The 21,362-nt window shown below is 36.8% G+C and overlaps 2 protein-coding genes across 2 annotated transcripts in view; one reads left to right on the top strand and one right to left on the bottom strand.

The window, feature by feature from the left end:
* ATAD5 (ATPase family AAA domain containing 5) overlaps window positions 1-14,860 on the top strand; it is a 36,591-nt gene extending 21,731 nt beyond the window's left edge. The window contains exons 12-23 of the mRNA XM_040243998.1: window positions 708-787; window positions 1,016-1,158; window positions 1,247-1,397; window positions 2,883-3,059; window positions 3,790-3,923; window positions 4,546-4,639; window positions 5,625-5,689; window positions 8,790-8,970; window positions 11,091-11,272; window positions 11,792-12,654; window positions 13,233-13,391; window positions 13,505-14,860. Of these exons, the coding sequence (XP_040099932.1) occupies window positions 708-787; window positions 1,016-1,158; window positions 1,247-1,397; window positions 2,883-3,059; window positions 3,790-3,923; window positions 4,546-4,639; window positions 5,625-5,689; window positions 8,790-8,970; window positions 11,091-11,272; window positions 11,792-12,654; window positions 13,233-13,391; window positions 13,505-13,583 (2,308 nt within the window). The 3' untranslated portion in view covers window positions 13,584-14,860. The remainder of the gene's footprint in view (window positions 1-707; window positions 788-1,015; window positions 1,159-1,246; window positions 1,398-2,882; window positions 3,060-3,789; window positions 3,924-4,545; window positions 4,640-5,624; window positions 5,690-8,789; window positions 8,971-11,090; window positions 11,273-11,791; window positions 12,655-13,232; window positions 13,392-13,504) is intronic.
* A 730-nt stretch (window positions 14,861-15,590) lies between these two features.
* Window positions 15,591-20,349, bottom strand: TEFM (transcription elongation factor, mitochondrial). Its single transcript, XM_040243999.1, has 4 exons — window positions 20,246-20,349; window positions 18,902-19,365; window positions 17,650-17,799; window positions 15,591-16,434 (listed from the first exon to the last, which is right to left on the bottom strand). Exons 1-4 carry the CDS (start codon window positions 20,274-20,276, stop codon window positions 15,997-15,999), a joined length of 1,083 nt encoding a protein of 360 aa, XP_040099933.1. The 5' UTR covers window positions 20,277-20,349; the 3' UTR covers window positions 15,591-15,996.
* Window positions 20,350-21,362: the final 1,013 nt, after the last annotated feature.

Consider the following 21,362-nt stretch of genomic DNA (forward strand, 5'->3'; position numbering starts at 1 on the left):
TGTAGTATATGTTCCAAATTACATTTCTAATATCTGAAAAATCCTGAATTCTAAAACTCACCTGGCCCAAAGGATTTCATACAAGGAATTGGGAGCCATAATAATAAACACTTTGAGATTGGCATTGTTCTAAGTACTTGATAGTTCTTAGCTTATTTGATCCTTAGAATGATCCTGTGAGGGTAAATACTGTTCCTCAGGAAGAATGAGTCCTAGAGAGGTTGAGTTATTTGTCCGAGGTCATATATCTAAAAAGTGGTGGAGCTCAATTTAAACTCATGTGGTCTAGCTCCAGATGAGAATTTAATCTTCCTACTGATAGCATGGTGTATTAGACATCTTTCAAGTCATCGTACAGTCTATTCCATTTCTAAGTTTCTCTGTATTGGTTTCTTATGTGACCATACCATAAGGTATATTTTTCCCTACCGATGCACTTTTAAGTTTTTCCTTTTGGAGGCTAATTTAAACAACGTTGTAGTGAATATCCTTGCACATATCGTCTTGAGTATTTAGGCAAAATTACTTCATTTTAAAATATTCATGCCAGTGTAAAATTATTTTACTATATAGTTGATTCAAAAGCATCATGGAATTCTTAAAATGTAACAGTATACCATACCTTCCCCCCAACAACCATTTTAACATACTGTCTAGAAACTATATTCTGTGACTTATTTTTATTAACATACATTTTCTTTTGATAGTTGGTTGAAAGACTGGAAAAGAAGAGCTGAATTGGAAGAAGGACAGAATTTGAAGGGAAAAAGAGACGAGAAACAGGAAGGTATTTTGAGTCTTTTTTTTTTCCATTTCACTGAACATTTTTAGAATCAGATTAGCTAAACACTTTTGTGAGGCTTCTTATTTGGTATCTTATGTTGGGTTTTCTCGTTTTTGTACATTGAATTGCCAACATTTATCGGCAAGAAGTTGTGGGATTTGGTCACCGGGTTTGGTGAGATAGAACTGCTGCCCATGCGGTTGTTTTATGTGCGTTTGAATGATTTTTCAGATTCGTTGGATAGCAGAGACTTCAAAGGCAGTTCAGATGACGAAGAAGAAAATCGCCTTTGTAATACCGTTCTTATAACAGGGCCAACAGGTGTGGGGAAGACTGCTGCAGTATATGCTTGTGCCCAAGAACTTGGATTTAAGGTTAGTTTCAGCTCTAGTGGATGGATACTAATGTAATGAAATGAAAAGAAATATAAACCATTCTGCCCCTTTTCATGTATTCTTATAGATATTTGAAGTGAATGCCTCTTCTCAGCGCAGTGGTAGACAAATTCTGTCTCAGCTGAAGGAAGCTACTCAGTCTCATCAAGTAGACAAGCAAGGTGTCAACTCACAGAAACCCTGCTTTTTTAATAGCTACAATATCGGCAGGTCACCAAGTAAGTGAATTATTTTCTTCAAATCATAGCCTTTAAGAAATGAAAATTTAAGAAAAGAATTTTAATAATCAATAATTTGCCATATTTTATCTCTTCCTACTTATATATGTGCCTTTCAAATTTTTCTCAGGTTTTATGTTTTAAAACAAATCTCATGACCATCACATAATTTTACTCATGTATATATATATATATATACTTTAGTATTTAGCTCTAACTGATAAGGACTTTTTTGTTTCAAATGGTTCGTTCAAATCAGGATTCAAACAAAGTCCACACCTTAGATTAATGTCTCTTAAGTGTCTTTTCATTTCTCTTAACAACTCCCTCACTCTTTCTCTTCATGTTATTTGTTTGTTGAACATCGGACATTGGCCATAAAAATGTCTCACATTCTGGATGTGGCTGACTATATGTACATGGTATCAGTTAACACATTCCTCTTCCTTGTATTTCTTATAAACTGGCAGTTAGATCTGTGGGCTTGATTAGATTTGTTTCCGTTTTGGTGCCGGTACACATTCACAGATGGGGCTGTGCTTCCTCTGGTGTCATAGCAAGAGATACATAACAATTGGTTATACCACTTTTAGTGACACTGAGATATTTTTTATTTTAAGATTATACCTCTTCCCTGGTGATGTTAAAAGTCTGATTTTTATGACATGATAGTGATATCTATGGTAATTTTTTTCAAAGCTCCAAATTTCCACTGTTTTTTCAAATATCCATGATACACAAGAAATATAAGATCTCTGAAGGTGAGGGTATAGAAAAAATAGGACACAGTCATGGATATGTGCACGTATGCTGGTATGTAAAGAAGCTTCTGCTCTGAGTCCATTGATAAAGGCTGAATTGGGGTACTTAGGAGCAAAGGACAAGCTCTGGGATAAATGCCAGGCTACTGTCAGGCTTCTGAAAGGTGGACATCAGCCGTTTGTTTTTAACTTTGTATCCATCTTTCATATCTAGAAAAACATATCGCTTGTAGTACCATTTACTGTGGGCAAATCAAAGTTGGACTGGAAGGCACGTAATGTGCTCAGTATACACCAATATCACTTTTCCTCCAGCCTTTAGTTGTGGCATGTGAACGCTTAGATGCACCATGTGGGATCTAGTTCCCTGACCTGGGATTGAACCCAGGCCCCCTGCATTGGGAGAGTGGAGTCTTAGCCACTGATGACCAGGGAAGTGCCCCTCTAGCAGATATAGACAGAGTGAATGGTGGGATTGTGAACATTGTTTACTTCAAAAATGGAAAAGTATCTTTTCCAGATGATTGGCTTTATCTTCTCTACCGATAGGCTAACAATACAGTAATATTTAAGCGTAAAGAGTATTTGACTATAAGAATGAAAAAGAATTTTTATATCTTTGCTTTTTAACTGGTATGAGTAGAATTATACTGTGGATAACTCAGTCTTGCCATCTGTTTAATTTTTAGAATATTTGTTTTTAAGTGCAGTTTGTTTTTGGCAGAAAAATTATGCTCCCCCAAGAAGGTTGTTACATCACCAAGAAAACTTCCTCCGCCATCACCACAAAGTAGTGGACCAAAGCGAACACTTCCACCTAAAACTTTGGCAAATTATTTTAAAGTATCTTCTAAGCCAAAAAATAATGAACAAATAGGAGCACTTCTGGAAAATAATAAAGGTAAGACACTAAATTGACAAATAACCCTGATTCATAAAAATTGGATCATATTTCATGAGTTCCTATTTTTATTTATTAAACGCGTAAAGGTCCTACTAGTAGCAGTCTTGATACTTTGTTTCAGTTTCGATAGGGGATTTCAGTTTGAGCTTATTCTGTGGAAATAGTCAATGTTCAATCAAAAGTTGATTTGAAAGAAGATAGGGTACATATATACAATGAATATTATTCATCCCACTAAGAGAAACAAAATAGGGTCATTTGTAGAGACCTGAATGAACCTGGAGTCTATCATACAGAGTGAAGTAAGTTAGAAAACCAAATATCATACATTAACGCATGTATGTGGAATCTAGAAAAATGGTACAGATGAATCTACTTCCAAGGCAGGAATAGAGACACAGACATAAAGAAGAAACATGTGAACACAGCAGGAGAAGGGGAGGGTGGGATGAATTGTGAGATTAGGATTGACATACATACACTACCATGTGTAAAATAGATAGCTAGTGGGAAGCCGCTGTATAGCACAGAAAGCTCAGCGTGGTGCTCTGTGATGACCTAGATGAGTGTGATAGAGGGTTAGAGTGGGAGGGAGGTCCACGAGGGAGGGGATATATGTGTACATATAGCTCATTCATGTCATTGTACAGCAGAAACTAACACTACATTGTAAAGTAATTATATTCTAATAAAGTTGATTTTATATAAAATATTATTTTATATGCAGGAATCAAAAATTCTTTTGAACAGAAACAAATCATTCAGACTAAATCTACAAACACAACTAACTCAAATGTCAAAGAGTTTGGGGCTGAGGAACCCAACAGGAAAAATGCAACATCCCTCATTCTTTTTGAGGAGGTAGGTTTACAGAGGTATACATTTGTGATATCTCCTGATAAAAGCTTATTCTAGAGATTACTATATATTTTACTCTGACGATATGTAAAACAGCCAAGAAAGTCAGGAATAATTGTGTCTATGACCCGGGTTCAATCCCTGGTCAGGAAGATCCCCTGGAGAAGAGAATGGCAATCCACTCCAGTATTGTGGCCTAGAGAATCCCATGGACAGAAGCCTGGCGGGCTACAGTCCATGGGGTTGCAAAGAATCGGGTATGACTGAGTGACTAACACTCACTCATTTCAAGTTAAAGTGAATAAAACTGTCAACCATAGAAGAATTTTTCAGGAACATGATTGATGCAATTTGATTACTGTTTAGAGTTTGTAGAATTATACTGGCCCATACTTATCCAATTATATTAATAGGTGACTGTATTTCTTTGGTTTTAATGTTTGATAATTTCTTTACTCTTTTAATAGTGTAAGACATTGTAAGCGTGGTGTGAAGTCACACTGTTTACAAATTCATAAATTTTGTCTCTGACATATAGTGTATCTACTGTGTATACATAACTGATATTCACGTAAGTGTATTGTTACTCACTATGTCAATATCCTAATAACCATTTTATTCTTAGGTTGATGTCATTTTCGAAGAAGATGCTGGATTTTTGAATGCAATCAAAACATTCATGGCAACCACGAAAAGACCTGTAATCCTTACGACAAGTGGTAGGTAACCAGTGATTTTACAGTTAATTACTTTTGGTTAAAATATTTGGGGAAAGCTTCTAATTTTTGTTCGATACATTGCTTTAGAAGTCTGCTGGCAAATTAAATTGGTTGTTTTTTCCTAAAGAGGAGGCTTCTAGATCATTTTTATTAATCAACTAAGAATTATTCAAATTTGCAATTGATTTGCAGCCTTGCATAATTATAAAACTTAATATATTAACTTGCAAATACCAATGACTTTAAAAAATGGGTACTACTTTGAATCACTGTGTTGGGGTGTTAGATACTTAGGATGCCAACAACAGCCTACCCTACCTACACAGATAAAGAAATTTATGGACAAGCCAGTGAAGGGGTTTGGGGAGGAAAAATAACAGATCTTTCTCATTATCTCTTCCTCATACCTATAATTAGGTCACCAAACCTCATTTACTGGTCAGAATTTTTTATAGAACCTAAACCTTTCTGTAGTCCCTTCATATTGAACTTGGCCATTCCTTAGCCCTTGGTAATGTTTCCATATGGATTAGTTGCATATTTTGGCTGAAGTCAGCCATCATCAGTCTCACAGAATTGGTCCCCTTTTTTTTATAATTAGAATTCGGTTTTTAATTTTAAAATTTCATGCAATATTTTTCATTCTATATATTGTATTATAATATTTTCAATATTTGTTATTGCAGATATTCAGAATGTCTCTACTATGGATTTTTGTAGGAAAAGGTGTTTGTGTTAGACTCTACTTAGAAATTAATGGCCCATTTAATAGTTAATGATTGTACTCTAAAAATATCGTTAAAATCATGTTAATCACAAGTAACTTGGTAGTTTAAAAGGTCAAGGTAGAAATTCAGTTTCTTAATGATTTATAATTTGTATATTTTCATTACTGATGAAATATAGAATACTTTCATAGAAAATGTATGACTAGAGAAAGTACCTTAGTGGTTTTAATGTTTAAAAATATGTTTTTTCACTATAGATCCAACATTTAGTTTAATGTTTGATGGCTGCTTTGAAGAAATTAATTTTAATACTCCTTCACTGGTAAGCTTTGAATTTTGATGATCATAAATTATATATCACAATTACATAGCAGGTAATTTATTATAATATTTATCTATATTTTAACTATTTAAGGGGTACATTAACATTGTTGAGTTTTAAGTGAAAAGAGAAAATGAAGTCACTCAGTCGTGTCCGACTCTTTGCAACCCCGTGGACTGTAGCTTACCAAGCTCCTCCATCCATAGGATTCTCCAGGCAAGAATACTGGAAAGTGAAGTCGCTCAGTCGTGTCCGACTCTTTGTGACCCCGTGGACTGTAGCCCACCAGGCTCCTCTGTCCATGGGACCACCAGGCTCCTCTGTCCATGGGATTCTCCAGGCAAGAATACTGGAGTGGGTTGCCATTTCCTTCTCCCCAGGTTTCTCTGAGCCACCAGGGAAGCCCATTTTGAGTTTTAGGAGACTTCTGATTTTTTTTTTTAACTTAAAATTTTTTTTTCAAAATTTAAATATTCAAATTTTTACTAGACGCCAATGTTCTTTAGGTCTTTTTCATAGTAACCAGTGCCTTTTTAAGGTGAAATTTACATACAGTTAAAATTGCACTTACGTATACAAGTTGAAAAATATGAACAGAGATAAACATCCATGTAACCATTATCCAGATCAAAATCACCTCATCCAGATCAAAATCACCTCAAAAAGTTCCCTTGGGCCCTTTTTAGTCAGCACTCCCCTCTCTACCAGAGATAACCACTATTCTAATGTGTATTAACTCAGATTAGTTTTGTCTGTTATGAAACTTTATGCTTTAATTTTCAAATTCTTTGTGTTTGCATACATTATAAACTCCTCCATACAACGCTCTGTTTTTTGCTTTAGCTGATCATATATAAAGAAATTAAGAAGGTAAAAAATCAAGTTTTTGTTTACCTGTGTAATTTTGTATGTTCTTAATTTCTATATGAAGATCTGAGTTTTTCCTTGGTTTTATTTCTCTTTAGCCTCAAGAGCTTCATTAGCAATTCTTACAGAACAAGTCTGCGGGCAGTGGCTTATATTAGATTTCTTTCATTTCTTCCTTTGCTACTTTAAACATGTCATTTCCCTGGGTTTTGATCACCACTGTTTCTGTTATGTCCCAGCAGTTTGAACAGATTTTTTAAATTTATGTTTCTTCCCCGTATGTAATATGTCATTTTCTTCTAGATGCCTTCAAGATCCTCTCTTTAACTTTAGTTTTCAGCAGTTTTCTTGTGATGTTCCTAGGTATTATTTTTCTTCATATTTATCCTGCTTGTGATTCTTCATTATCTATTATCCTTAATTATATATCATTCTTCCAATTAGGGAACTTTGTAGGCTTTTTTTCCAAATTTATTTTATTTTCATTTTCTCTTTTTCCCATCTGGGGATTTAATTACAAGAAGGTTGGACATTTACATTGACCCCCATGTCACTGACACTCCCTCAGTGTTTTTTTCTGTTTATACTTCTGATTTGGTGATTTATATTGATTTATCTTCAAGTCTACTGACCTTTTTCTCCTGCCATCTCTGTTTTTCCATGAGATCCACCCATAGAAATCTTTATTCTCATATTACATTAATTTTTAGTTTTACAAGTTTTTTTTGCTTCCTTCTTATGGATTCTATTTTTCTGTTGAAATTTCCTGTTGTTCATTATAAGCATGTTTTCCTTAAACATAGTTTTACTAGCTGTTTTAAAATTCTTTCTGCTAATTCCGGCTTTGTCATCTTGTGATCAGTTTCTACTTGATTGTCTTGCCTCTGAGGTATTGGTTACTTTTCCTATTTCTTTGTATGTCTAGTAATTTTAGATTTTTATCTTGTACTTTGTGAATGATATATTGTACATTGTGAATGTATATATATATTCTGGATTCTTTTTGTTCTTCTGAACAAGTATTCTGTTCAATTCTTTTAGTTTTCGCTGGGCTGCTTTAAGACAGCCTCATGCACATGAAGTTCAAGCATCAACCAGTGATTTGCGTTCTTTAGAGTTAGGATTTCTGTTTCTCTACTTTCATGGACCTCCCCCTCACTTTCTAGTTGCTGTGAGTTTTAGCTACCACTATTACAGCCTGCACTCAGTCAAAAATCAATTTTCAAAGGTGTGGTGGGGATTCACCCAAGGCCATTTCATTTGTCCAAGTGTTGATTTCCCTTCCATTTTCTTCTGCCTTTGGTTATCCTCTTGTTCGTTCAGATAATTGGCTTTTTATATTTTCTTAAGTTGATTATAGAACTTATAGTTATTATTGATGGCAAGGTTTGTCTTACAGTAAGTACTCTTTTGTTATTGAAAGGAGAATTCCTGGTCTGGGGGAAGAAGTCCCAGATGTGTGCAAGAATAATACATATATATAGAATAAAGTCAAAGATACCATAGGGAAAAATGTTTTTAATTGTCTTGTTTATTATAATGTAAAAATGCTAGTAGTCTTGTAATATCTGCAAACTGTGAATATAATTTTATGTTTTAGCTTTTCAAGGTAAAAAGCTTTCCATAAACTATAAGAGAATTATATTGTTTTATAAAAAATATACGAAATTAATTGTACACTAAATAAAATTTAAAAGTAAACTTTGTACATTTACTGCTAACAAATATGTTTTAAAATCTTTTTTCTATTTCTCATTTATATACATTTATTCTTTTATGCATGCATTGATATGATTTACTAAGTTTGGTTTTCAAAAGTTATTCAGTAAGTATGTTCCTTCCTGTATAGTATTCATATTTATCATTTTAATGGCTGTAAATGTTCCATCAGGTTGTACCATTGATCCTAAGGGATTGTCTTAAGGTTTAATAAGATTGCCTTTAGTATTCAGGTTGGGGAATGTCCCATAAAAAAAAAAAAAAAAAACAAGATACAGTCTTGCTGTCTCAGACTGTATACAGTTAATAAAAGCATTATATATAGATGCTTTTAATTTGGTAACATATTTCCTCATATTTTTCAATCATTCTCAATAAGAATTAAGATGTTTTAAAATTTTAGCAAAATTTGGCTTTTTGTTAGAGTATTGATGTATTTCTGTTAACTCTGCAGTTGACCATGTTTCTTTCCTCTCTTTCTCCTTTTCTACCCCTCGCCTCCCCCCGACCCCAGCTAAATGTTGCCAGCTACCTACAGATGATCTGCTTGACTGAAAATTTCAGAACTGATGTAAAGGATTTTGTAACATTGCTAACTGCGAACACTTGTGATATCAGGAAAAGTATCCTTTACTTACAGTTCTGGATTAGAAGTGGAGGTGGATTTTTAGAAGAAAGGCCATTATCTCTTTGTCGTAAGTTGCTTTGTTAGGAAATTTTTGTTATGGGATTCTATATTAAAATATATGTTGTACCAAAATATTTGAAAATTATAAAAATTTTAAGCATTGGGGTATCGTGTCAATATTAAAATAAACATATATGCATCAACTTTGTTCCTGAAAGTTTTATAAGCATTAAATGTGGGTATTTACAATTAAATTGAATCTGGAACAAATGGTTACTTGTACATTTATAAACATATAGTTTCTTATAAATAAATAGAATTATATTATTTAGAAGCTTCCTTTTTTCACCTATTAAAAATGTATTGGTGATTTTTCCATATGTAAATTATTTTTAGATTGCTGTATTGTAATTTCCCTGTTAGCTTCTTGAATGGCCTACAATCCTGTCTTTCCTAAGCATTATGTTATTTCAAAAATGCTTCATTTCTTATCAATCTTCAGTCATTGTTACCTAATTCAAGTCACAGACATTTTCTGGGGACTTTCTCCATGCCAGGTCCAGTGTTTATATGAATAAGACATGGTTCTTTCCCTGAAGAAGTTCATAGTTTGTGGTTTCCATGCTCCATAGTCACAGTTCTATAGTTACAGATCTTGCTCTGGGAAATACACTAATATTTAAATTTTAAAAAGGTGAAGTTCTGTTATATTAATCCCTTATCAGTTTTTCAGTTAGTTCAGAATTTAACATCTTATTTTTTCAAGTTCAGTTCAGTTCAGTCGCTCAGTCGTGTCTGACTCTTTGCGACCCCATGAATCGCAGCACGCCAGGCCTCCCTGTCCATCACCGACTCCCGGAGTTCACTGAGACTCACGTCCATCGAGTCCGTAATGCCATCCAGCCATCTCATCCTGGGTCGTCCCCTTCTCCTCCTCCCCCCAATCCCTCCCAGCATCAGAGTCTTTTCCAATGAGTCAACTCTTACTGGAGCTTCAGCTTTAGCATCATTCCTTCCAAAGAAATCCCAGGGTTGATCTCCTTCAGAATGGACTGGTTGGATCTCCTTGCAGTCCAAGGGACCCTCAAGAGTCTTCTCCAACACCATAGTTCAAACGCATCACTTCTTTGGCGCTCAGCCTTCTTCACAGTCCAACTCTCACATCCATACATGACCACAGGAAAAACCATAGCCTTGACTAGACGAACCTTAGTCGGCAAAGTAATGTCTCAGCTTTTGAATATACTGTCTAGGTTGGTCATAACTTTTCTTCCAAAGAGTAAGCGTCTTTTAATTTCTTTTCAAGTATTTATTAATAATTCAATTTAAGCTGGCAGTTTCACTATTTCTTAGAAGTAAATATGATAAATAAGACATGAAATTGTCATATTATAAACAAAATAGTTAATAACTATCACCATATTACTGGATATAAAATACAGTACCAAGAACTTTAACATTATTTATTTTCTTGAAGATCTTAAATGCATCACACATACATACATAAACACAAATATACACTCAGTGGAAATCAAACAGTAGAGAAATATATAACATGAAAAGTAAAAGAGCTTCCCCGTTTCTTAAAGGTAGCTACCGTTAGACCTTTATCTGTGCATATACAAATATTGCTGCCTACTTATTTAGCAGAATTACCAGTACTATGTATAGTTAAATAATTTGCTTTTGTTTTACTTGACAATTTATTGTCAGTATATAGTCCTAGCCCTTTTATTCTCAACTGCATGCTATTCTGTAATATAAAATGGATGTAACATAATTAACCATTACCTACTAGGCAATATTTAAGTCATCTTCAGTTTCTCATTAATGTATGCAGTGATTATCTTTTTAATTTTTCCCAATTTAAAAGGTGAAAAATGAACATCTTAATCTCCATGATCATTGGTGAAATTGTACGCCTTTTTATGAGTTTATTAGATATTTGTGTGTCCTTGCACTTTCTTCAGTTGGATTGTTTGTAAGCTTACCCCACATCCCACCCCCACTTAATTTATGTAGAAATAATGTTTGTATTGTTCTCTTTGTGAATCAGATACACAGATGGAGAATAACAAAATGAGGATTAGGTAGAAAAAATGCCAAAGGATCTTGGATGTTAAATAATTGCTTGTTACAGTCTGATAAAAATGTGGATACTCAGTTTTTCTTTTACTAATTTTCTAGGAGGAAATAGCAGAAATGTATCACTTGTTTGTTCTGAAGATGACCCTGATTCCAAAAATAACCCTAAAAATACAAAAAGGAATCCAGCAGACCTTCCCAAATGTGACACTGGTTGCGCTGAGACCTTGTTCGGCCTTAAGAACATTTTTTCCCCGTCTGAAGACTTATTTTCATTTTTGAAGGTATTTTCAGTGTCTGGTTTGGAATATTTACGTGCTTTTTCATCTTCCCAACGCTCACTTCTATCGTTTGAATCTAAAGTTAATTGTAATTTACCAACGATTTGTATAGGCTTCAGATTGATGATTTCAACACATTGTACCACATTTTAACACATTGTACCACTATGACAAATGGTGCATATGCATTGCTTTAAATATATATTATAGAATATAGAACTTAGAGATATTTCAGATTAAAAAAAGTTTCAGAACAGTAGTTTTTAAACAAATAAACTGCTAATTATTGAATTAGGGGATATACTGACAATTAGAGAATTTAATTCTTCAATTTAACACTCCAAATTAATTTTTTAGACTCAATACTGTTTTGATGTATTAAGGAAGTATAAGTTAATAAAATTATGAAGGGTAGAGACTCATTACTTTGAAGATAGATAGGAATGACACTATTCATATGGGTAGAAAAATGTTCAGACTAGGTACTATTATAACATTTCTTTACTCACAATTGTTTTTCAGCACAAAATCAGAACAAAGGAAGAATGGCATAAGCTCATCCACCTTCTTACAGAATTCCAAATGCAGAATGTGGATTTCTTATATAGTAATCTTGAGTTCATTCTACCACTACCTGTTGATATCATTCCAGAAACAGAAAACTCTTCTGTTTCATCATTCAATGAGGACACCAGTGCAGCAACAGAAAACATGAGATGTCTCGCTGGGACACCTTTTGAAGGAGAGAAGCCTTTGAAAAAGTCAGCAAAAAAGAAACATAAGAAAAAGATTGTAACTTTAGATGATAGTGACTTATTTGACAGTGAATTGGACATTTCTGGTGAATGTATTAGTCTTTACTCTGCATCTTCAAATTTAGAAGAAAGGAAAGCCAGACATAAAGAAAGCAATCCAGAGACAAAGAAACTAAACAAATGTCTAGAGTCAAACGTTGAATCTATTCCTCGTCCTCCTACAACAGCAGCAGAAAAAAAATGTTCTGTCCTTGTTTCTCACTGTTTAAATTCTCTCACTGAGTTCATGGACAACATGTCCTTCTTAGATGCCCTTCTAATGGATGTACGGGAACAAAGGGAGTTTGGTAAAGATGATTTTGGTTGGACAAATGGAAAGGTTAAAAGTGGACTTTGTGATGAGTTTAGTCTCGAGAGTAGTGATGGATGGACTTCTCAAAGATCTGGAGAAATAAAGGCGGCTGTAGAAGCTCTCAGCTTTACTAAATGTTCTTCTGCTATTTCAAAAGCATTGGAAACGTCTCTGAATTCTTGCAAGAAGTTAGGAAGAGATCCCACAAAAGAGCTTACTTTTTATATTTCTCAAAGACGCAACAATGTATGCTTCAGTCAGTCTGCAGCTAATTTAGAGTAAGTCTTCTGTTTACTTTTTATTTTTCAATAATGGTAAAAAAAGGTGGGGGGGAGTTCCTGGTTTCTTTCTCTTACTAATTTTGAAATGCTGGGCTTTATTGACCAGGTAACCCCATAATATTGTAGCTTGTAAGGAGACAGTTAAGGAGACCAGCCTGATTTCTGAGAAGAGAAATAATGAGAGATTGGGGGCAGGGGGAGTAGATTTGGAAGTCTCTTGGATCACAGGGAAGGGGTCTGGATTTGCTGTGTAGCCAGCAGGTGGCCAAGAAAGTCTTTTCAGTACGGAAGTGACTGATGTGTTGAAAATGGTACAGGAGGTTCATCTGGAATACAGTTAATCTAGTCTAGACTAGGAAATGGCAACCCACTCCAGTATTCTTGCCTGGAGAATCCCATGGACAGAGGAACCTTGTGGGCTACAGTCCATGGAGTCGCAAGAGTTGGACACTACTGAGTGATTTTCACTTCACTAGACTAGACTAGACTAGACCAGAAGCTGGTTGTGTTTGAGACTGTTGCATTTTTATTGGACATTAAAAATCAAAAGGTAATGCATTACTTTGAATTTACAGCAGTGCTTGGCAGAGGGTAGCAGTCATCAAAAGCGTATTTTCCAGCCGATCTCTTCTGAACCTGGGTAATAGACAAGCTAGTATAATTGAATACTTGCCAACTCTTCGAAACATCTGTAGGACTGAGAAGCTAAAGGAACAAGGAAAAAGTAAAAGAAGGTAAAGTTTCTTATAAAAAGAACATTTGACATAGCTGTTTACAGATTGATAAATATTCTTATCTGATGGAAATATTAATATTTAAATTGTATTTTTCCTTGTAATTTTGACAGATTCCTGCACTATCTTGAAGGAATTCATCTTAACATTTCAAAAGAGACTATGAACACTTTGGCAGCTGACTTCCCTTAATATTCTACATTACCAATGCCTTCTACGGAGTCTCATGTGGCTCTCAAGATAAATTTTTATATTGATGTTCATGGAAGTGTGTATTTCTCTTAATGTACATTTAAAACAGACTATTTGTATATTTTTATTAGTGTGTAAATATTTAAAATGAAAAAATTGGAGTTATAAATTATATTTATAATTATGGTAGTATTTTTTTTTTCTGTATGTTTTTGTATTACCTGATTTAGCTCTGTTGGAATATGTGTGTGGGCTGTTTCTAGAAGGTAGAGTTCCCTAAATATTCCTAAAGGTGCTTCAATGCCAAACTAATCTACACCTTCTCCCTTTCTCGTGATCCTCAATCCACCTCTCTCCAACCAAGTGTCAGCCCCCTGTCAGATTGTGAATGTGAATCACCCAGGGAATGATCTTTTTAAAAATAAGTTTAGGGACTTCCCTGGTGGCCCACTGGCTAAGCCGCTGAGCTCCCAATGCAGGGGGCGGGGTTCGAACCCTGGTCAGGGAACTAGAGCCCACATGATGCAACTAAGACTCCATGCAGCCAAATAAATAAATAATCTTTAAAAAAATAAATAAGTTACACAATCCAGAATATGAAATAGCATGGACAATAGTAAGAAAACTTCCAAGGAAAGAAATTATGTATCATTTTTCAAAAAGTAAGTTTTTCCTGATAAATTTATTTTTAGTGTGCTGTCCAGGATATGTTTCCATGTGAATCACTGAATACTGAGAAGGTGAAATCAAGATTATGAACTGTAGTTTTCATAAATCTTTTTTTAGCAATAGCACAAATGTGATATCTTGTATATTTTGATAACTCAAATAATTTGTCTTGTACATTTTTCTTGTATTTTTATATCATTGATGTTTTATTTCATAAAGATATTAATATAAATATTCTGGATAAACTTCTGTTCATTCAAACTGTAACAAAGGATTCTACTCTAGGATTTCTACATGATAGCCATTTCCACTTAAGGTTATATTTTTGGAGAAAGTATCTATTTTTAATTACAAGATTTTAAAATATACAACATTTCACCTAAAATCATTTTTACAACCAGATAATCAGGTGTATCTGAAAATAGTTTCCTGTTTCAAGTGTTTATACTATATATTAGCTTAATATTCAGTTACATTATCTGGAGAATTATGTTTTCACTCCAAAAGGTAAGGATCCTAATTTTCTACAGTTGAAAAACATAGACATATACCTGTGTACAAAATGTTTTTACCTCTTAAAATATTTGTTCAATGTATCTTTTCTTGTATTGCTAGTACATTGATTAAATTAAAGGCTAAACGTAAGACTATGCAATATTTAAATGGGAGTTCCAGATGAAATCACCTGGGTAGTATGGATACCAAAAATCAAGAAATGAAAGAAGCATTTTCCTCCCTAGTATGGACACAGGTAATAGCTTTTTCTTTTTTCAGGTTTAGCATATTTTGAGGAAATACTTTCTCAGTTCTTAAAGGCGATAAATACCTGTGAGACTTAAGATTTACTTTTGTGATACAAGCTACCACATGTTGATGACTTTTCAGTACTTAGCGTCTTATCCTTTAAATGTCTAACTTGAACACATTTTCACCACAGCTATTTCCAGAAATATGTGAGAAGTAGAATGCCACCCACCTGGCCTGACCAACTGAATGGTTGGTGAAGCTGTTTCCCAGAGTACCACACAGTGGCAAACGAGGTGGTCTGGAGGAAGAATGGTTTCAGACCTGTACTTGGAGGTATCTGCAACAGTTCTCACATTTTAATCTGCTCACCACCAGGCAATGGCACCCCACTCCAGTACTCTTGCCTGGAAAATCCCATGGACGGAGGAGTCTGGTAGGCTACAGTCCATGGGGTCGCTAAGAGTCGGACACGACTGAGCGACTTCACTTTCCTTGCTTGTTTGGTGCTTAATAGATTGAGCTGATGAAGAGTGCCTTCTGAAGCCGTCAAACCACATTGTACTCACAGAGCAAGAGGAGGACTCCACAAGTTGTTATTGATTATATTTAGCTTTATTCCCATGATGAGCACCATCCAGAAAATTCATTAGTCCTCACTTTAACAATATGATAACAATGGAAGTCTTTTAGTGTAGATGGCACTTGCCTTTCAAGGAAGATAATTTGTTTCCTGTTTTGGATGTTTGAGGAACATAATATTTTTTAACACTTAAACCTGAAAGGCACAGGATCTCATATTTATTGATTTAGCCTTGGTTTATTATTGTATAAACCATTCAAGAGCCAAAAGTCTGACTTTAAACATGTAAATACATTCAAACTTGTGCTTTCTTCTCCGTTAACATGGATGTTCAAAACAGTTGCTTTTACAACTTAGGAGCTAATAAATATAAATTCATAGAATATTAACAGCATGTAACATATTAACCTCAGAATTTTAAGATTCAGTATTAAAAACAGCCAGTTCATAGAAGGCAATAGCTTGTAATAATGAATCATATAACTCCTCCACTCTGTTGTGTTCAGTAGATGAAAACATCTGTCTGTAGCGGACTATCTTCTCTGGTGGGAAGAATACCCGAGGCTCATCTTTCAGTACAGACTCTGAGAGGAGCTGCTTCACAACCTCTTTCCCACTAGTCCGTGTGTCCCCAATCATCAGCTCAAAATGCTTCCCCACTGCATTTCGATTCATGCTCAGCACTTGATGATGACCATCCTGGGCAAACGTCGTATTCAGTAAGGCGTACAGCATGGCTTCTGTCATATGAAAATGCAACAGCACAGGAAACAGAGATGGGTTCTGAAATGAAGGTCCTGTTTTCTCCAGAACATAGAAGTCAGCTTTAGGCATCTTTGAAATGATTGAAGAAATCTTTGGGAGGAGAAAAAGGTAAAATAAGTGAACAGGGCAACTAGGCCCGTGCATTCTAGAGCCCACGCTCTGCCACAAGAGAAGCCACCGTAATGAGAAGCCTGAGCATGCCAACTAGAGAGCAGCCTCTGCTCGCAGGAACTAGAGAAAGCCCATATGCAGCAATGAAGACCCAGTGCAGCCAAAAATTAAGGAAGAATTCATTGAGTTTTATTGTTTAGGCCTCCATCTCTGTCCCAGTTCTGTTTGTTAAATACATAACTTCCATTAGATTGCCGCTGACAATTTTGAAGTAACTGAAAAAGACTTTTATGGAGGAGTAAGGATAGCCAAGTTCTTCTGATCATGGTTCTAGCAGGCACAAGCTGAGCTAAAACAAGCCAGTTAGTCATCCAAATTACTACTTTCTTCATCTGTGCAATGGGCTTCATAATCCCTAAGATCTAGATTGCCTTTAAAACTGGACAAAATTGTCTTATTTACCTTTTAAAAAATTCTAGGGTAGCGTATAGGCTTGGAATGATTAGCCTAGACTCAATCACCTCTGCCACTGACTAATCACGTCAGATGACTGATTGAAACAGTTTTTACAGATACAATCAGGATGATCATTACTGCCCATCTCACCAGATTCTGGACTCAGATGAGATAATAAATAACAATGTATGAAGAACAAGCTTTATAAATATGGGGCAGAAGTTTCTTAACATTGAGAACAGTATACTTTACCACTGATTTTCTCAGGATCGACCTTTGATTCATAAGGCATTTCTTGAAATAAATTATTCAGTTTTTAAAAGGATCATAAGTGGGGACTTCCCTAGGGGTCCAGTGGTTAAGAATCCGCCTGCCCGTGCAAGGGACGTGGGTTTGATCCCTGGTCCTAGTAGGTCCCACGTGCCGTGGAGCAACTAAGCCTGTGGGCCACAACTATGGAAACTCGAGTACCTAGACCCTGTGCTCTGCAACAGCAGAAGCCACTGCAATGAGAGGCCCACTCAACACATCTAGAGAAAGACTGCACGCGGCAGTGAAGACCCAGAACAGCCAAAAATAAATTTTTTTTAATTAAAAAAACATAAGCGATGGAAAACATAATAGGAACAGGTGAATAGTAAGTACACAAAGAAAATCCATCCTTACTATTTCATCCCTTTTAGGACTAAAAGATGAGGAGCTCCAGCAGGTCAGGATTTGGAGGTGCAACTGCCTTACCTCTTCTAAATAGACAGATGATAGGTATGATCCTTTCATCAGTTGGCAATATTCGGTTTGCTGCCAGTCCAGCACTGCCAATTTACGATCGAGGTGAGCCCAGGCAATTCTTCGAGTACCAGAAACAATGGATACTATACTATTAACTGCCTGAAACAAAAAAGCCTGGTTTAATTATAAGTGTGAACATTTTAACAGACACAAGATTTAAGATACAAACTCAGAAATCCAAATTAGTTTATGTGATAGAAATAATATGTACAGTTTATGAACTAAGAATTATCAAAGTAGTTATTATTAAAAGGTAACCAGCAGTAGTCAGTTTATAGACAGAACTTTTACTTGTTCTCAGCACCTAGCTCAAAGCAGGTGTTCAGATATTCAAATGTTGCTGGGGAATGTGCTAGATACTGGGAAACAAGGGACATGACCCTACATTCTAAGAAACACCACCGTACAAGTTACACTGTAGAGAGGAGAAATGGTCAGGAAGACCTACTGGAGGACTAGGAGACTGAGTAAAATGGTAAACAGGAAGTTATTTCATCCAGATGTCTGCAGATATAGGCTGACACATCTCAAGACAGTGGCATAAAGAATGCAAGTGGCAAAAGGGCAGAGGGGTGGGCAGATTTCTGCAGAAAGTAACTTCCTTTATCCTGAGAGCTACTGGGAGCCACCAAAGCATACAACATTCAGGTGTAACAGATTTACATTTCAGAAAGAACACGGACAGCTGTGTATAAGTGGATGGGCAATGGCTAGACTAGGGAGAAAGATCTGTATCAGGTACCTATTACACAACAAAGCTTTAGGAATCTTAGTCACAGTGAGAAGCACAAACAGATTAAAAACAATACGAGTATAACTGATATGTGGAATAAAGGAAGAAACAAAAACAGGTAACTCAACATTCCTTCTACATAAGTCCTGCACAGACCTACTTCTCTACATCAATTATCCTTCCTAAAATGCCTTCCTCTTGCTACTAGCCTAGCTCTCTCCAGGATCCAGGCTGAGTTCTAGTAAACATTCCCCAACACACAGTTCTCTCCACTAAATTGCCAATTTACTACCTGTACATCTCATGTCTTTGAGAATAACTATAAATAGATTATGTGTGTATCCCTGGGTCCACAGGACTAAACTATAATTGCCAGAAGAATCCTGTCTTGGTGCCCAGAATAGTACTTTGCAAAGTAGGTTGTCAAATATTTAGGCAGTAAAAGAGACATTAAGAAAAAGAGTGTACCTTAACTCTCTCTCTTCCTATTTCTGGTTTGATGAGCTTTCTCAAGATCCGACTTTCCTGTAACTTCTTTTTTTTCCCTCCAGTCTCTGGATTAAGAATGGAGTTACAAACTTGAATGGTGATTTTATACTGGAACAAGGGCACATTCATTAAACTCTCCAAATTCTGAAATGGTCCAAACTTTTTTCTGTGTTCTACAATATTGAGGGACTTTTTTCCACGAAGCAATTTGAAAGCTTCAAGTTCTTTATTAGATGCTGTATTCAACACATGCAAGATGGAAGCCTGCTGTTCTGAAGAAAAGAGCTTGTCAAGTGTCTTTCCAGACTCCTTTGCAGTCTCATCAGAAAAATCAACATGGGGAATGATTTTCTCTGGTGCAGTGGATTCTTTCCGACAGCAGGAATTATGTAGGGCCTGGAATAAGGAGGACCCTAATGGAAGTGGAAAACATCTCCATCTCCCTAAAAGAAAATTTCAGCAAAATTTAAGTTAGACGTTAGTTCCTTTTAGTGTTGTGGCCTAACGAGGCATTTGCAAAGTGATACGGACTTTCCCATCATTTAAGAACTATCCATAAGAGATATACTCTGATTTTTGTGGGTAACAAACTTAAATTTTACTACATATAAATCTTATGTCCAACAAAAAGCATGTATTTAAAACGATTATTTCCAACTTTTTAACGTTTTTAAAAATTTTAACCTTAGAGAAATATTTTTGCAATTAACTGATATTTTAAACAATATTTATCTTCACTAGTTTCTTTCTCATCCAGTGGAACCAAATAAAACTAAATTTCAGAGAATTCCCTGACGCTGGAGAGGTTGGCGCTGTCACTGCCAGAGCGGGGGATTCAATCGCCAGGCGGGGAACTAAGATCCCAAAAGCTGCACAGAGCGGATAAAATAAAACTAAATTTTACCCGTTTACAAGAAATGTTTTAGCTGAGTGGTAAATTTAAGAGCGGTTTTTATTTTCTTTTGTACGCTTTTCACGATTTCTACCATAAGTCTACAAAGAAAACCCATACAAAGAGCAACTCTGTAAAACCAGGGGAAAGTTTTACATTGCGGCCACAGGACAATAACGCATCCAGAAGTAAGCAAGCAGCTGTCAGACGCTGAACCTTCTGCCCTGTGCCCTCAGCCCAGTCCGAGGAGTCCTCGTGGACCCTTAACCCAGGGAAAGGAATCCCAATCGCTCCGAGGCTCGGCGACCAGAACCGCCCAGTCTCCTCGGCAGGGTCTCCAAGAGGGAGACCTGGACACGGGACCTGAGAGGGTAAATACGCCAGGCGCTAAAAGCATACGGCAGATTCATCCAGTATTCCAGGCACCCTACCTCCCGCCAAAAGGAGACTAGGGACGTTCATCCTCCACGCTAAAGCACTGGGTTCCTACGGGCCAGTCTTCCCCCACGGACTTCCGGTTTCTGCGTGCTTCTCCCAAAAGCGCCCGGCCTCTCAAAGGTTCCGGCGGAAGCGGCGTTCCGGCCCGCCACTAGGGGCTTCCAGCAGGGCTGTGGGCAGTCGCTACGCAGAGCCTCGATGCAGACTCCGCCGGCGTAGTAGTGCCAGGATCCGGAGCTCCCAGCTGCGTCATAGGTTCGTTCCTCTGCATCCGGAAAACGGCCTCGCCCACTGTGGCCCCTGAAAGCTGCCGAGCCGAATCTCTGGGAAGAGAACGCCTGGACTGGTTTTAGCTTGTAGTTGGCAAGATCCTTCCTCTGGGGAGCCTCCCTGGGTTTGGATCCAGGCATTTAGATTGGTGAACTCCTATCCGGGACCGTCTGGGGCGCAAGGAGAGTCTGGCCGGGGAACGTAGGCAAGAACATACATAACCAATACCCCAGGTAGAATGGACTAACTGGGACAGGTGCGAGGTGGTGTTTCAGGAGCCCAGCAAGCTGAAGACAAGCTCCAGGAAGGGAGCCTTAGGAGGAAGTAGCTTTAGCGCTGGGCCTCAAAAGTATCCCCTTGTGGAAGGGATGGATGCAGATCAGGCTGGCACCAAAAATAGTTGGTCCTGTTCCACCAGCTAACTGGAAACCACCTCGACTTTTGTAGAGTCAGACTTGAGGTGTGTTTCTGAAAAACTGACCATACGTTGAAGTGTGAGGCTGGATTAGAGGTAACGAAGTGTATCTGGAAGCTAGTGTATCCTCAAGGCATAGGCAACCGTCAGGAACTGAACCCGGGCAGTTGTGTGATCCGGTAATGCTGGATGGCTGTTCCTTGCTCTTTGTACACTCACTGCTAGAACAGTCCCCGCTTCACCTACACCACCCGTACATGACTGATCATCCCTCCTAGTCATAGAACCTAACGAGTAAATGCCTATGTACTTACCCCCAGCCCCAGCTAGTGATTTTCCTAATCTATAGCTCAAAACATCTCTACTACGATAACTTATCAAGGGGTGGTGAGGGGCATCCTCCTTCCCTGGTTTCCGGGCCACCT

The sequence above is a fragment of the Oryx dammah genome, unplaced genomic scaffold (assembly GCF_014754425.2).
Source record: "Oryx dammah isolate SB20612 unplaced genomic scaffold, SCBI_Odam_1.1 HiC_scaffold_8, whole genome shotgun sequence".
Lineage (NCBI taxonomy): Eukaryota > Metazoa > Chordata > Mammalia > Artiodactyla > Bovidae > Oryx > Oryx dammah.

What these genes read in the sequence shown, in the direction of transcription:
- TEFM (XM_040243999.1), bottom strand. Translation starts at nt 20,276, where the DNA reads ATGAACGTCCCTAGTCTCCTTTTGGCGGGAG. An exon ending in TAGGAAGAGAGAGAGTTAAG is followed by an intron (nt 17,800 to 18,901) that starts GTACACTCTTTT and finishes TTTTTGTTTCAG; the next exon opens with GCAGTTAATAGTATAGTATC. An exon ending in CATCTGTCTATTTAGAAGAG is followed by an intron (nt 16,435 to 17,649) that starts GTAAGGCAGTTG and finishes CTCCTCCCAAAG; the next exon opens with ATTTCTTCAATCATTTCAAA.